The sequence below is a fragment of the Octopus bimaculoides genome, chromosome 7 (assembly GCF_046866305.1).
Source record: "Octopus bimaculoides isolate indiv1 chromosome 7, ASM4686630v1, whole genome shotgun sequence".
Classification (NCBI taxonomy): domain Eukaryota; kingdom Metazoa; phylum Mollusca; class Cephalopoda; order Octopoda; family Octopodidae; genus Octopus; species Octopus bimaculoides.
Genome location: NC_142934.1, coordinates 35,532,446 through 35,548,576, shown reverse-complemented (window position 1 = coordinate 35,548,576; position 16,131 = coordinate 35,532,446). Strand labels below are relative to the sequence as shown.

The following is a 16,131-nucleotide window of genomic DNA, read 5'->3' as shown; positions in this document are numbered from 1 at the left end:
CACCATTTCGAGCGTGGCCGTTTTCGTGCGGGTGACACGTAAAAGCACCCACTACACTCTCTGAGTGGTTGGCGTTAGGAAGGGCATCCAGCTGTAGAAACTCTGCCAAATCAGACTGGAGCCTGGTGTTGCCATCCGGTTTCACCAGTCCTCAGTCAAATCGTCCAACCCATGCTAGCATGGAAAGCGGACGTTAAACGATGATGATGATGATGATGATATATATATATATATATATATATGCATATATATGTATATGTATATGCGTGTATGCACATATATATGAACGTGTGTGTATGTGTATGCATATATATATGTGTGTATGTATATATGTATGTGTGTGTGTGTATATATATTTACTTCTTTGTATACATGAGTGTATTAACATGTGTGCGTTTGTCAAATTTTGCACAGAAGTCTGTATCTCACTTTACGTATGAATATACGGACATATTTATCTATACTATGCGCATATATTTATGTATATATGCACGTGCCTGTATATATGAATTTCTATACATATATGTATGTATTCATCAATACGTGTGCGTATGCACATGTATCTAGTTGCATGTATATACCTATATACTTGGGTGTGCGTGTGAGAGCACGTATGTATAAGTGCATATATATATATATATATATATAATAAAGTAAAGTTGTGGAATACCGTACGAGTGGAAATATATATGAAAGAAGGTTTGAAAATGCACTTATTTTTTAAAATATTTATTTACTTAACCGGTTTCACTTTTTTAGAAAAAGATTATCAAAAGTCTTTGAGAATAATAAAAAATGTTAAAAAACAGTTTGAGTATTAAAATGCATATATACATTCTTTGATGATAAAATATATTTAAAGCTTTGTATGAACTTTGTAGTGTTACATACTGATTGTCACAAATTCTCTGATATTAAGGTGAAATTGTTAAAAACAGTGTATGAAAATACACATATGGAAAAATACATATACATATTCTTTGATAATCGAATAGATAAAGTTGAGGAGGAACTGACCTGGCTTTTTTCTCTTGTGTATATTGAGGGAATGTTTTACTGTCTTAAGAGACAGTATGATTGGCTAGCTGGAGTGGGAGGGAAGAAGAGTTAAAGTGGATTTTTTAATTTTTATTTTTGGTTGGTCTGTGACAGTCTGTCATGATTCACTGGTTTTTGGGACTGGTTTTGTGCACATCTCTATGTGTGTGTGTATATATGTGTGTTTGTGTCCGTGTCCGTGTGTGTGTGTGCCATTTTTATTGGTCCCAGAGTTTATTGTGGAATGTGTATATGAGTGTGTGTTTGAGTGTTTTTTGTGTCGGTGGGGATGTTAGGTGTGCGTGAGAGTGTGCGTATATCTCTTTGTCTGAGTGTGTATGTCTTGTTTTGATGGTCCTTGTGGTGTGTGTGTGTGTGAGAGCAACCGTATGTATGTGTGAGGGTGTGTACGTATGTGTGCGTATGTGTGTGTATGTATGTGTGCATCTGTGTGTGTGCGTGGGAGTGTTTTGTGTGAGTGTGGGAGTGTGTGTCTGTCTCTCTGTCTGAGTGGGTGTGTTGTTTTAAATATCCTTGTGGTGTGTGTGTGTGTAAGCAAACGTATGTGTGTGATGGTTCATATGTATGTGTATGTCTATGTCTGTATGTGTGCGTGTGTGGCATGTGTATATGAGTATGTGTGTGTTTTATCTATGGTAGGATGGTGTGTGTATGCGTGTGCACGTTTGTGTGAGTGTGTATGTGTGTGATTAATATTTGTTAGGGTGTTGTATGTGCGCATGTGTGTGTATGTGTATATGTGTTTGTTCGTGTGTGTGCATGAGTGCGTTTGTGAGTGCGTGTGTATGTGTGTTTGTGTGTTTTTTGTGTCGGTGGGGATGTTAGGTGTGTGTACGTGAGAGTGTGCGTATATCTATTTTTCTGAGTATGTATGTGTTGTTTTAATCGTCCTTGTGGTGTGTGTGTGTGAGAGAGAGCAACCGTATGTATGTGTGAGGGTGTGTACATATGTGTGCGTCTGTGTGTGTGCGTGGGAGTGTTTTGTGTGAGTGTGGGAGTGTGTGTATACGTGAGTGTGTGTGTGTCTCTCTCTGTGTCTGAGTGAGTGTGTTGTTTTAAATACCCTTGTGGTGTGTGTGTGTGTGTAAGCAACAGTATGTGTGTGTGATGGTTCATATGTATGTGTATGTCTGTATGTGTACGTATGTCTATTTGTGTTGTGTGTTGGTGGGGGTGTTATGTGTGTGTACGTGAGTTTGTGTGTGTGTCTCTAAGTATGTTTGTGTTTGAGTTGTCATTGTGGTGCGTGTGTGTGTGAGGGAGCAACTGTATGTGTGTGCATGAGGGTGCATGTGTGTGTGAGCATGTATGTGTGTGTTGTATTTATTAGGTGTCCTTGTACGTTGGGTTTATCCAGGTGATGTGTATGTGTGTGCATGTGTGTTCCGTGTATGTTGGTACTGGGTATGCGTTTGTATGTGTGTATGGTTTGTGTAGTTTCCTGGTGTATATGTGTACATGTGTGTGTGTGCGCTGTAATTGTGAGTGATTAGTTTTGTTTGTATTGTCAGTACAGTATGTGTGTGTATACGTGTGCGTGTGTTTGTGTGAGTGCGTCTATGTGGCTTGTATTTGTCGGGGAGGTGTGTCATTGTGTGTGCATGCTTCTGTGCATGTGTGCTTGTGAGTGTTTGTTGTGATTGTTGGGATTGTATTGTGTGTGTTTTTCTTTTGAGTGTGTGTGTGACATTTTTACTGGGGAACAGGCGTATGGTGTTTGTATGTGTGTGTACATATGTATGCAAATATGCGTGTGTGAATATGATTTGTGGTTGCCGGAGTGGTGTGTAGGTGTGTGCATGTACCTGTTTACATATGTGTGTATGGGTGTTGGTTGTTGTTGCTACAATTGTATTTTCAGACAGAGACACACACACACTCCCACGCATACACACAGATGCACACATACATACACACACATACGCACACATATGTACACACCCTCACACATACATACGGTTGCTCTAACACACACACACACACCACAAGGACCATCAAAACAACACATACACACTCAGACAAAGAGATATACGCACACTCTCACGTACACACACCTAACATCCCCACCGACACAAAAAACACTCAAACACACACTCATATACACATTCCACAATAAACTCTGGGACCAATAAAAATGGCACACACACACACACACACACACACACACACGGACACGGACACAAACACACATATATACACACACACATAGAGATGTGCACAAAACCAGTCCCAAAAACCAGTGAACCATGACAGACTGTCACAGACCAACCAAAAATAAAAATAAAAAAATCCACTTTAACTCTTCTTCCCTCCCACCCCAGCTAGCCAGTCATACTGTCTCTTAAGACAGTAAAACATTCCCTCAATATACACAAGAGAAAAAAGCCAGGTCAGTTCCTCCTCAACTTTATCTATTCGATTATCAATGAATATGTATAAGAATATGTATATGTATTTTTCCATATGTGTATTTTCATACACTGTTTTTAACAATTTCACCTTAATATCAGAGAATGTGTGACAATCAGTATGTAACACTACAAAGTTCATACAAAGCTTTATACTTTAAATATATTTTATCATCAAAGAATGTATATATGCATTTTAATACTCAAACTGTTTTTTAACATTTTTTATTATTCTCAAAGACTTTTGATAATCTTTTTCTAAAAAAGTGAAACCGGTTAAGTAAATAAATATTTTAAAAAATAAGTGCATTTTCAAACCTTCTTTCATATATATATATATATATATATATATATATGCTTCTGTGTATGTATATGTGCGTATGAACAGGAATGCAAAAAATATTTTCATTTAAGTATTATCTTCCTTTTTACTTCCTTTTCTTCCTCAACAGTTACAACAACAATGGCTCATTATGTCATTTTCTCTAAACTAGAATTTTCAAATTCATATTTGAATTTTTCGTATTTCAACATTTCTCTGTTTTTTACTCATTTAGCAATACCTAAAACTGAATCTCTAGTGAGACTTCTTATTTTTTAAATTTATTTATGTACCTGAGACCCAGAATGGGTTGAAATGTGTCATACTAAATAAATCTTTTTTCCATCTATTTTATTATACTGTTATATATATATATATATATATGTATATATGTATTCGAAGGTTTGGAGGTGATGTACAGGAATTATATATTAGAAAAAATAATAAGGTACTCAGATATCTGGATGGTTGTACATTTACAGATTTTTATTAATATGTCACATGTTTTATAGATATTAGCGCTTGCACCTATTCTTGTAGATTCTTCAGATATGAACATATATATATATATATATATACATATATCAGTGGGGAGAAATAAATATTCGTACATGTCAAAATTCTTTATTTATTTAACTTCTAATGAATATAAATGGGATATACCAATACTATATTTGCATACACATGCATAAACTAAGAATATGCAAAAGAAACTAATAAATTATAGTAACTAATGAATTTATATACAATTATAAATATTTAGGGGTGAAAAAAGTATTCGTACAGAATAAATTTATGACTTTCTATGCCATAAAATGCTGTTAAAATAATTGGTTTTTTTTTACTAGAAGTTTCTCGTTTGTTCCAATAATCTTATCAGTGGTCATTTTTAAATGTCAAAATGCTAGCTTTTTCATTCAGCACTGAGACAACATAAAGTAATGTCGTAATAATGGCGAAAAGTAAAGAACTCACAAATTCAGTGAAAAACTTAATTATTGAACAGTGAAAAGCAGGTAAAAGTTACAGAAAAATATCAGAGACCCTTTGTATTCCATTTTCTACCATATTTTCATTTATTCAAAGATATAAAAAAATCGGGAACTGTTGAAAACAGAAGAAGATCCGGTGCACCATGCAAGATCTGTAAGAAAAATGAAGTGAAGTATCGGAAAAAAATGCAATGATCACCAGAAAGGAGTTGCAAGAAGATTTGTTAGCTTCAAGGACTAGTGTTACACTACGAACAATCAGCAATGAACTGAAGTCATGCTCTCCTAGAAAAACTCCACTGTTGACTAAAAGGCATAGAGATGCCCGTTTAAAATTTGTTTATGAACATAAAGATAAATCTGATACATTCTGGGAGAATGTTCTTTGGACAGACAAGTCGAAAATTGAATTGTTTGGACAAAATTCGTGTAGCCATGTTTGGAGGAAAGATGGTACCACCTATTCGCCGAAAAACACAATTCCTACTATAAAGTTTGGAGGTGGCAATATCATTGTGTAGGGGTGTTTCTTTGCAAATGGCACTAGCAATTTACATGTGATAGATGGTAGAATGAATGCAGAGATGTACCAAAATATTTTGAACAATAATTTATGGGACTCTATAGAAAAGCTCCAGCTTTGTGAAGGGTGGGTTTTACAACAGAATAACAACCCAAAGCACACGGCGAAGTCTACCAAAAATGGATTGTCAATCACAATATAAAATTATTAGAATGGCCAAGCCAGTCACCTGACTTGAACCCCATTGAAAATTTGTGGCGTTATTTGAAAATTAAAACTCAATCAAACCCCCAATGTGCATTCCAGATTTGAAGAAAATTTGTCAAGAAGAATGGGAAAAAATTCCTAAAGAAACATGCAAGTCATTGATTAAGAACTACAAGAAGAGATTGGTTGAAATGGAACTGAATAATGGTTATGCTACGAAGTATTAAATCAGAATTATCAGTTATTTATGTTCTGTACGAATACATTTTTCACCCCTAAATATTTATATTTGTATATAAATTCATTAGTTACTATAATTTATTAGTTTCTTTTGCATATTCTTAGTTTATGTATGTGTATGCAAATATAGTATTGGTATATCCCATTTATGTTCATTAGAAATTAAATAAATAAAGAATTTTGACATGTATGAATATTTATTTCACCCCACTGTATATATATATACATTTAACCAATTAGCATTTCATTATGATTAATACTATCAATTAGTACTACAGACATAATTTTTTATAAATTATTATGATTAATCTAATACTTTATTGTATCTTTACCTCTTCTCTGACTAAAACCTATTGGCTTATCCCATTGCAATTTTTTAAAAAATAATTATCCATCCTATCCCCTCTAGTACAAAGGATTAATCCACCAATTGCTATTTTGCTTTAGCCATTTACTTAACGTCCCAAAGATATACACAAGCAAAATGGTATGATTAGAACCATATTCAACTTCTCCTTTTTTTGCTCTATGCCCTTCTTCTTTATTTCTTCTTTACTCTGATGAAGCTCCATGTTTCAGATCAGTTTTATTACCAGATATGATAAATATTCTTGCATATCAAAGGCAATACCACCCAACATTGGAAGCAGAAACAGCTGTTAGATGGGATGCAGTCTATTTGCATTGAATTAATAAATAATTATGTCAGTCAATTGTTGTTCATCTATATTTCTCTATTTTCTGTTTTCTTTATATATATATCATCATCATCATCATCGTTTAACGTCCGCTTTCCATGCTAGCATGGGTTGGACGATTTGACTGAGGACTGGTGAAACCGGATGGCAACACCAGGCTCCAGTCTGATTTGGCAGAGTTTCTACAGCTGGATGCCCTTCCTAACGCCAACCACTCAGAGAGTGTAGTGGGTGCTTTTACGTGTCACCCGCACGAAAACGGCCACGCTCGAAATGGTGTCTTTTATGTGCCACCCGCACAAGCCAGTCCAGGGGCACTGGCAACGATCTCGCTCGAAAATCCTACGGGAGCCAGTCAGGCGGTACTGGCAACGGCCACGCTCAAAATGGTGCATCTCATGTGCCACCCGCACAAGAACCAGTCCAGGGGCACTGGCAACGATCTTACTTGGCTTGCCGGGTCTTCTCACGCACAGCACATTTCCAAAGGTCTCGGTCAGTAGTCATCGCTTCGGTGAGGCCCAATGTACGAAGGTCTTGCCTCACCACCTCAGCCCAGGTCTTCCTGGGCCTACCTCTTCCACGGGTTCCCTCAACTGTTAGGGTGTGGCACTTTTTCACGCAGCTATCCTCATCCATTCTCACCACATGTCCATACCAGCGCAATCGTCTCTCTTGCACGCCACAACTGATGCTTCTAATGTTCAGCTTTTCTCTCAAGATACTTACACTCTGACGGGTATTCACATTGACATTACACATCCAACGGAGCATACTGGCTTCATTCCTTGCGAGCTTACGTATGTCCTCAGCAGTTACAGCCCATGTTTCACTGCCATGTAGCATGGTTGTTCGTACGCATGCGTCATACAGTCTGCCTTTTACTCTGAGTGAGAGTCCCTTTGTCGCCAGCAGGGGTAAGAGCTCTCTAAACTTTGCCCAGGCTATTCTTATTCTAGCAGCTACACTTTCAGAGCACCCACCCCCACTACTAACTTGGTCGCCCAGATAGCGGAAGCTATCGACTACCTCTAGTTTTTCACCCTGGAATGAGATAGAAGTTGTTTCCTGTTTGTTTACAGTCTTTATTGCACCTGAACATCTGCCACAAACAAAAACTAACTTGCTAGTTAACCTGCCTTTGATGTTGCTGCACCTCTTATGTGTCCATAGCTTGCACCGGGTACATCTTATAGAGTTACTACCTACTCCTTTTCTACATACTGAGCAGGGCCATCTACCTGAAGGGGTTTGTGTTTTATCTACCTTCCTACTTATTAGGATTTTGGTTTTAGCTAGGTTGACTCTAAGGCCCTTCAATTCTAGAACTTGCTTCCACACCTGAAACTTCTCCTCTAGTTCTGATAGTGACTCCGCAATTAGGGCAAGGTCATCAGCATAGAGGAGCTCCCAGGGGCAACCTGTCTTGAACTCCTCTGTGATTGCCTGGAGGACTATGATAAATAAGAGGGGTCTGAGGACAGAACCTTGGTGGACCCCTACCTCTACCCGGAATTCATTGCTGTACTTATTTCCAACCCTCACCTTACTGGCAGCATCTCTGTACATGGCTCGCACAGCTCTCACTAACCATTCTTCTATCCCAAGTTTCCTCATTGACCACCAGATAAGGGATCGGGGGATCCTGTCAAAGGCTTTCTCCATGTCAACGAAAGCCAGGTACAGAGGTTTATCCTTAGCTAGGTATTTCTCCTGCAACTGTCTCACTAGAAATAAGGCATCAGTAGTGCTTTTACCTGGCACGAACCCAAACTGCATCTCATCTAAATTGATTCGCTCCCTAATTAGTTGGGCTATGACCCTCTCTGTAACTTTCATAACCTGATCTAACGAATTTACAATATTGAAATAAAATATTAGGTTGTCAAGTAAGTTCCTGTGGAATTTTTAATTTTGTTTTTAAATGATGTATTTTCAAATTAATTTTTGTTAAATTACTTTGACTTTATATATCATCTTAAATCCCGTTTTTCGCTCCATTTAATCATGTTACTCTTTTTCTTTTTGAATAATTAGGCCATTTATTCCGGAACGTTGAATACAACATGGACAAAAAGCAAATTCGCACAAGTTTCTTATTCCAGTTCAAGCTAGGCCGAAAAGCTGCTGAAGCAGCTTGCGATATCAACAATGCGTTTGGCCCAGGAACCACTAATGAACGTACAGCACAATGGTGGTTCAAGAAATTTTGTAACAGTGACAAGAGTCTTAAAGATGATAAGTGTAGTGGTCGGCCATTGGATGTTGACAACGATCAACTAAGAGCCTTAGTCAAAGTCAATCCATGCACAGCTGTTCTAGAGCTTGCTTCTAAATTAGACGTAACGTATACGACAATTTCCAACCACTTGAAAGAGATTTATTTAGCTTACATGTTTCAAATAGCACAATGCAATCTTTGCACATTGAAGTATGCATATTTAATCAATTCTGCATTTGATTGACTAAATTACAACAGAAATAGAGCATTTAGTTGCTATGCTTTTCTTTTAAAGTGATCAGTTAAATATGCAAACTACAATGTGCAGCAACTGCATTGTGCAAGCTATTTGAAATGTGTGTAAGATAAATAAACCACTAATAATGCATCTTCATTCTTTATGTTTTTTCTAATATACTCTGTAATTAATATACTGAATTTAGCTGGTGTTCAACTTTGGATTTACAAATTATACCTGTCACAGGAAATGTATAACGATGTATATGGGTTGCTGTAATAACAAGTGAACAATTTAGTTAGCTAAATTTTAATTCTACAGAGTGTATAAAGAAGTAAACGTCTGGGTTTATTTAATCCCTATTTGCCTTCATATATCGTATAAATATATATGTGTGTGTGTGTGTATATATATAGAAACTACATGATCATCACCACCACATTACAAACTAGGTTGTGTGGGTGAGATAATTTGCTTAACATGCATAGGCAAAATTGAAGTTAAACAGACAACAAACTCCTAATTTCTATAAATTATTGAAATAAAAACAGAATGTTATTAAATTGTTATACAATGCATACTATCCCACAAACAAGCAACAGAGATGGACTGCATGCACACACACACACATACGCACATGCACTAACCCCCCACACCCACACACACATGCTCTGACACCTACGCACATCATCCAGTCAAAAAGATAGGACCAATTGATAAATGATACAAAGAAATAAACATTTTACCATCAATACCCATGAACATGCAGACACACACACACACATCCTCTCTAATGCATTTACAGAACCAACCATACCACACAAACACACATCCACGCACACACTAGAACACACACCACACACACACATACATAGCCACATACACTCTCTCTTTCTTTCTTCCTCTCTCTTTCACAAACATTTCCATTCACATTCATACAACTACATAAATACAGAACCTAAAACTAACAGATAGACCTGAAGCTGACCTGGAGTAGAAACTGTCCTTATCTTCATTCATATCTTTAATTGTTTCATCTATTATACAGCTGTCAAATATAATGACTAGTCCCTCAGTCATGTTCACATAAGGAAGAACGTCCTTCTCCCATTCATTCTTTACATTTAGTAACCTCTTGTAATGGCACTTCCATGCTTTTCTTTTCATAATCACTCAGTGCAAGTGTACTGTCATCCATCCATACACACTTCTCTTCTACTATTCTCATTCTTCCTACCCTGTCTCTTCACTTTCTGTGTACTTCACCTTTGGTCTAGTTGGAAAATAGTACCAGCTAAAGATTTGTACTGTCACCCTCAGTAGGTTGTCTCCTAAGAACTTCCAGTTACCTTTACTGTTATACATCTCTATACCCTCCTTTGAGGGTACTGTCCAACATGTTCTTTGAAGTCACCAGCCACAATAATAAGGTCATTGTCATTTGTCATCAAAGTCATTGTCATTAACCCTTTTAGAAGAAATATGGTTTGATGACAAAGTAATTTAACAGACAAAAACCAAATGTTTATATAACTTACATGTCCACACAACACTTAGATTTTACAGTGCCTTCTGTATGATCCACAGAATACTTTTGAGGTGAGGTGCCAAGAACTAAAATTTGAAAACAAAGAGAAATTTGAAACATGAAACCAAACCATTTAATTATCATAGTAGATCAAAATATGATATGCAAAGAAGAAAAAAAAATCAGCAGTGAAAACTGCAACAGAAATAGAGCATTTAGTTGCTATGCTTTTCTTTTAAAGTGATCAGTTAAATATGCAAATTGCAATGTGCAGCAACTGCATTGTGAAAGCTATTTGAAATGTGTGTAAGATAAATAAACCACTAATAATGCATCTTCATTCTTTATGTTTTTTCTAATATACTTTGTAATTAATATACTGAATTTAGCTGGTGTAAACAAACTAAACTTTTAAAATCTAACTTTGTTAATTATTTTCTGAACATGTTTACATACTGGATCTAATGTGTCATAGGACTGTTGCTCCTATTACACATTAGGTACAGACATGGCAATGTGGTTAAGAAGCTAGCTTCCTAAGCATGTGATCATGGGTTCAATCCCTTTGTGTGGCACCTTGTGTACCTATAGCCCTAAGTTCAACAATGCCATGTACATGGATTTGGTAGACAGAAACTGAATGAAACTCATTGTACACATATATGTGTGGATTTTGTATACCTTTGTGATGGTTGCAAACAAGTAACAACGTTATACAAGCAATAATCATTTATAATCTTCCATGAAAAAATTTGCTTCAACAAATTCTGCCTGACTCATGCAAACACAGGAAAATAGACATTAAATAATCATCATCATTTAACATGTTTTCATTGGAGAGAGAGAAAGAAAAAGAAAGAGAGAGAGAGTGTGTGTGTGTGTGTGTGTTCGTTCTCTTCCTATTTTAAATTTAGAGTAAATTTTGACTGGCCACCAGCTTGGTAGCAAAGTTGTGAGGGGAAGTATCATGATTTAACCATCATCCTTAAAATATTAAGAAGGTATTACAGATTTTATAGTCCCAGATATCATGATCATTTGTAGCTTATGAATTAAGGGTTTGCATTGTCTCCCCAAAATTCCAAGTTCAGCCATACTTTGCTCCAGATAGGTTGGTATGTATGCTGTTGCTCCAATAATGAATATGAAGCTGAAAGTATATCATGGGTACTGGATTGGCAAACTCCTTATCAATGATCTATAGATGTCCGCTTCCTCTTGTATTTTTCTAACCACATTTGTGTCCAGGGGGAAGCTGATTTCCAAAACTGAGCATATCGTTTCTTTGTGGTCCTGCACAACAATATCTGGCCAGTTGTGCTTTAATTTGGTAGCTGTTTTAATTTTCAAGTCCCACCAGTATTCTTTTGACCCATCGGTTTCAATATGGGGGTCAACTTCATTTGTAGGTATTCTCTTTTTTTTGTTATCCTGTTCCAAGACTGTTCTGACCACTGTACCATGCCTCATAGGAAGACATTCTCTCACAGTTGGCAATAATGTGATTTGATGTCATTAGTCTTGGTCTTGCACCGCCTATATTTGTTGCTTGTCAACATTTTCTGCCTTTTATAGGTACTCGGTGGAGATCTCTTGTTCTTGGATTGCATGGATGTAACCTTCAAAGTGGGATGTCATAAACTTGGTACTCCATACCAAGCTGTTGACACGATCAAACCCCTTCTATGGTTTTTGCTTTACTTGCCAAGTACCCATCTTCATTTTTTTTCTTCTGCTGTTCTGATAAGTAGATTTTAGCAGTGCTCCTTGGGAAGAGATCTGTATCAATTCTTATTTCATACCTCTCCTCAAGATCATTAGCTATCCTAATTACATTGTTGGGTCGATATCAGCTTTTGAGTGGAGCGAATACCAGGATGTGACAGAGAATGCAGAGCAGAGAAAACTTCACGACGATATTTTTGAGGTACATAAGGGCGTTGGTGACCTTGCTATCTCAGCAAGGTGAGGTAAAAATCTCCAATAAAAATTTACGAGACCGAGGAACTCCCTTAATTTGCAGAGAGATGTGGGTGGCGAAAATTCCACGATGGCCTGTACTTTCTCAGGAAGGGGACGAATACCATCCTTATCGATGATGTGCCTGAGAAAATGAAGGGAAGCAACTCCGAAAGCACATTTGCTGGGATTAATGACGACTCCGAATTTTTGCAGGCGTTCGAATAGCAGGTGCAGGTGTTGGTCATGCTCTTCTTCCGAGTTACTGGCCACCAGTATGTCGTCTATGTAGGCATAGATGAAACGCAAACCTCTGGTGACCATGTCGATGAACCATTGTTATGTCTGTGCTGCATTACGTAAACTGAAAGGCATACGCAGGAATTCAAACATTCCGAAAGGTGTCGTGACTGCTGTTTTTGGGATGTCCGCAGGTTCTACTGGTATTTGGTTGTACGCTCGCACAAGGTCGATTTTGGAAAAAATGCAAGCGCCATGCAGCGAGCTAGAAAAATCCTGCAGATAAGGGACTGGATAAGCATCACTGACCGTACTTTTGTTTAGCAACCGATAATCACCGCAAACCCGCCAATTGGTCGATGATTTTTTGGGGATGCAGTGTATCAGCGAGGACCAGTTGCTGCTGGACGGGCGGATGATTCCAAGGTCAAGCATGTGTTGGAATTCCCGTTTGACGGCTTTGAAGCGATCAGGTGGTAACCTTCTGGGTCATGCAGCAACAGGTGGACTGCTGGTCTTGATGTGGTGGGTGATGTCGTGCTTGATCGGCTGGTTGTGGAATACTGGTCGAACGACGTCGGGGTACTGTTTCAGGATGGTACTGTGACGAGTCGTTGTTGACAGCAATATGGTTGGGCTGACTGTGGCCATACGAGTGGCTATACTGCGCACAGTAAGCTGTGTGGTGCTGTCGACAAGTCGTCTGTTTTGTATGTCTACTAGGAGACCGAAATGATGGAGGAAATCGGCTCCTAAGATAGGGGTCGGCAATTTAGCAATGACAAATACCCACTGGAAGGTGCGGCGTAGTCCCAAGTTCAGCGTTAGGGACTGTTCACCGTAGGTTGGAATGGGCGAGTGGTTAACTACCTGAAGACAGACTGGTGTCTCTTTTCTTTTTCCTGAAGTATTGGAAACAGGGATGATGCTGACTTCTGCGCCGGTGTCAACCAGGAAACGCGTGCCTGTTACAAGATCGCAAACGAAAAACAGGCGACTTTGTGGGTGCGAACCAGGAACGTCCGTCGCATTCAGTTCCTGGCTGTACCGTTTCCCAAACTGGGTGATGCGAATGAGCATGGGGTGGTGCATTTCCACGCCTGTGTTCCGAACTTTCGGTGGTACCAGCACGTGTCGTTTGAGTTGCGACTAGCACTGGAACTGCGGGATTGTCTACCATATCGATGCGATCGGCTGCTGCTTCGGCGCTGGTTACCAAGCGATAGGGCCTGTATTTGGGTGGTGAGGGTCTGTATTTGTGCAGCTTGCTGCGTCATTAATGAATGCAAGTCTGCAATTTCAGAAGAACTGGTCGGCGAAAGGAAAGGATTGGTAGTGGGAGTGGCTGGTGTCACCGTCGACACTGTGGAAAACCTATGTGGTACCTCGGCTATTTTGTCCGCTAGCTCTGCCAGTTCCTCAATGGATGTGGATTCTTGTGTGGAAGCGAGAACCACCTGTGTGTTGGAGGGTAGACGCTGGAGAAAAAGCTGCTTGAAAACTTTGTCGGGGAGGTTCTCATCTCCAAGAAGCTGCTTCATTCTTCGTAGAAACTGGGAAGGCGTTCTATCGCCCAATTCTTCGGATGTCAGAAGTTGGTGAAGTTGCTTTCGTTGGGACTCGGAAGTTCTGTTAATCAGTGTCTCTGGTGATAGAGAACCGATTACATGCGACAGTCGAGACGCATCGCTCAGTACTCGGTGAGAAGAAAACTGGGCTTCTATGAGGTGAAACCATAATGCAGGGTCGTGCGTCCAGAAGGGGGGAATTCTCCACGTAATCACCGCTTGAAATGTCATGTCGGTAGGTGATGTATTGGCTGCTGGATTCAGATCTGGGAGAGCCATTGTGTTCGCAGGAATTCTCAGTTGTTTTGTTGACGGATGATGTGCAGGCTGTTATTCTTCGGTTGAAGCTGGTTCCATGGAAGGCGGGAATTCTTTGACGGGGTCACCAAAATGTAGTGGAGTCACCAAATTGTGGTATGTTTTTGTTTAGTGTCGGTGCGATAGGCATGTGTTGCCTGTGAAATGACAAAGCGATAACTGGTTTAACTATAACATTTTTTTATTTGCTGGTGTTAATAAATAATATTTGCCACTACATTCAATTTTGACAACTTGCTTCGAGTTGCTAGAAAAATGATGGAACCAGGATACATCTGGAGTTGATGTACCCTAAGACTAGATATGTTCATGTGTGTGTGTGTGTGTTCGGTCTTTCATCTTGCTTGGCCGGCAAAAAATTTCTTTCTCATAGTAGCAGAGTACTGATTTCAGTCAGCGCGCATCACAGTCTCCCTGTCTGTCTGTGTCCTTGTGTCTTGTTGACCACTCTATCTATAAGAATCGTGGCAGCTAGAAAGACAGACATACTGCAGCAGGCTTAGTACCTAAGTAAGCCAGTTGCTGTCCAGTTGAACTTCACCTGACATCTATATGGTCGAAGGTCAAAGGGAGATTATCAATCACTTTTTGACAGGACAAAGAAAACCTGCTTTTCGCGCCTGTTGATTGTGGTGTTTGGCCGACCGAGAATTCTTAGATTCGGTTTCGAATCTAGGCTTGGAGAAGGAAGTGTAAATTTTTACATATTCACAAATTTGGGCAAGATAGTTATTGATTTCTTTCCTCTGCTGCAGATGTTGTTTCAGTGTCACAATCTATGCTTCATATGTCATCAGTACAGATTTAAGACAACAGCCACCTTGTTTGCGCGGGAAGTTTAGCCTGTCTATATCTTCACTGATGTTGAAGTTTCCTGTAATACTGAGCAGTTTGCAAGTTCAAACATCTATCTCATTCAGTTTTTGTAGGACAGGCACTGCAAAGGTGTTGTGGCCAATATGTTTGTTGTAAACTGAGATTCATAATGACCATATTCTCTTTACTCTACTGACTGTAGAGGTTGTATTGTGAAGCCATTCATTTTTAGGCTTTCAGAGGAGGGCACAACTTTTCCATGTTTTACTGTCAAAAAAAGAAACACATGTCTGTAGAAAATTGGGTTATAAGGTCCAATTGTTTTTTTTATGTGGTTGATATTTAGCTGATACAGTTTCAGGTCATTGACAAAGAAAAGATGAGAGATATTTTTTTATCCATTTCTCTAGTCACTATGTCTTGTAAGCAGGTATGATAGTGGATTTAGTGAGAGGACAAAGAGTAACACCAACAGGCTATCACCCTCAAAGATGCCTTTCTGGTAGTGAATGATATCCAACTCAATTTGCTCCTTTTCACTCCCAAGGAGCAAAGTGGTGTACCGAGTTTTGGTCAGGCATTCAATAGCACTCATTAGTGATTGTGGAACTTTGGCTAACTCTAAAACCTTGATAATCCACTTATTTGGTATACAATCAAAAGCCTTCTGGTAGTCCAGCCACACTACAGTTAAATTCCTGTAATTTTTTCTTGGATCATATTGTTAATTTGTAGCTGCTGTATACAGCCCCACACCACCGTCTTACCTCCAACTTGCTCAAGTGTTATAATGT

At 38.7% G+C, this 16,131-nt stretch overlaps 1 protein-coding gene across 1 annotated transcript in view; it reads right to left on the bottom strand.

The window, feature by feature from the left end:
• The window catches only part of LOC106883409 (motile sperm domain-containing protein 1), a 107,488-nt gene that overhangs the window by 55,346 nt on the left and 36,011 nt on the right, over positions 1-16,131 (bottom strand). Inside the window, exon 3 of the mRNA XM_089355163.1 lies at positions 10,447-10,522. Coding sequence (XP_089211289.1) covers positions 10,447-10,522 — 76 coding nt within the window. The remainder of the gene's footprint in view (positions 1-10,446; positions 10,523-16,131) is intronic.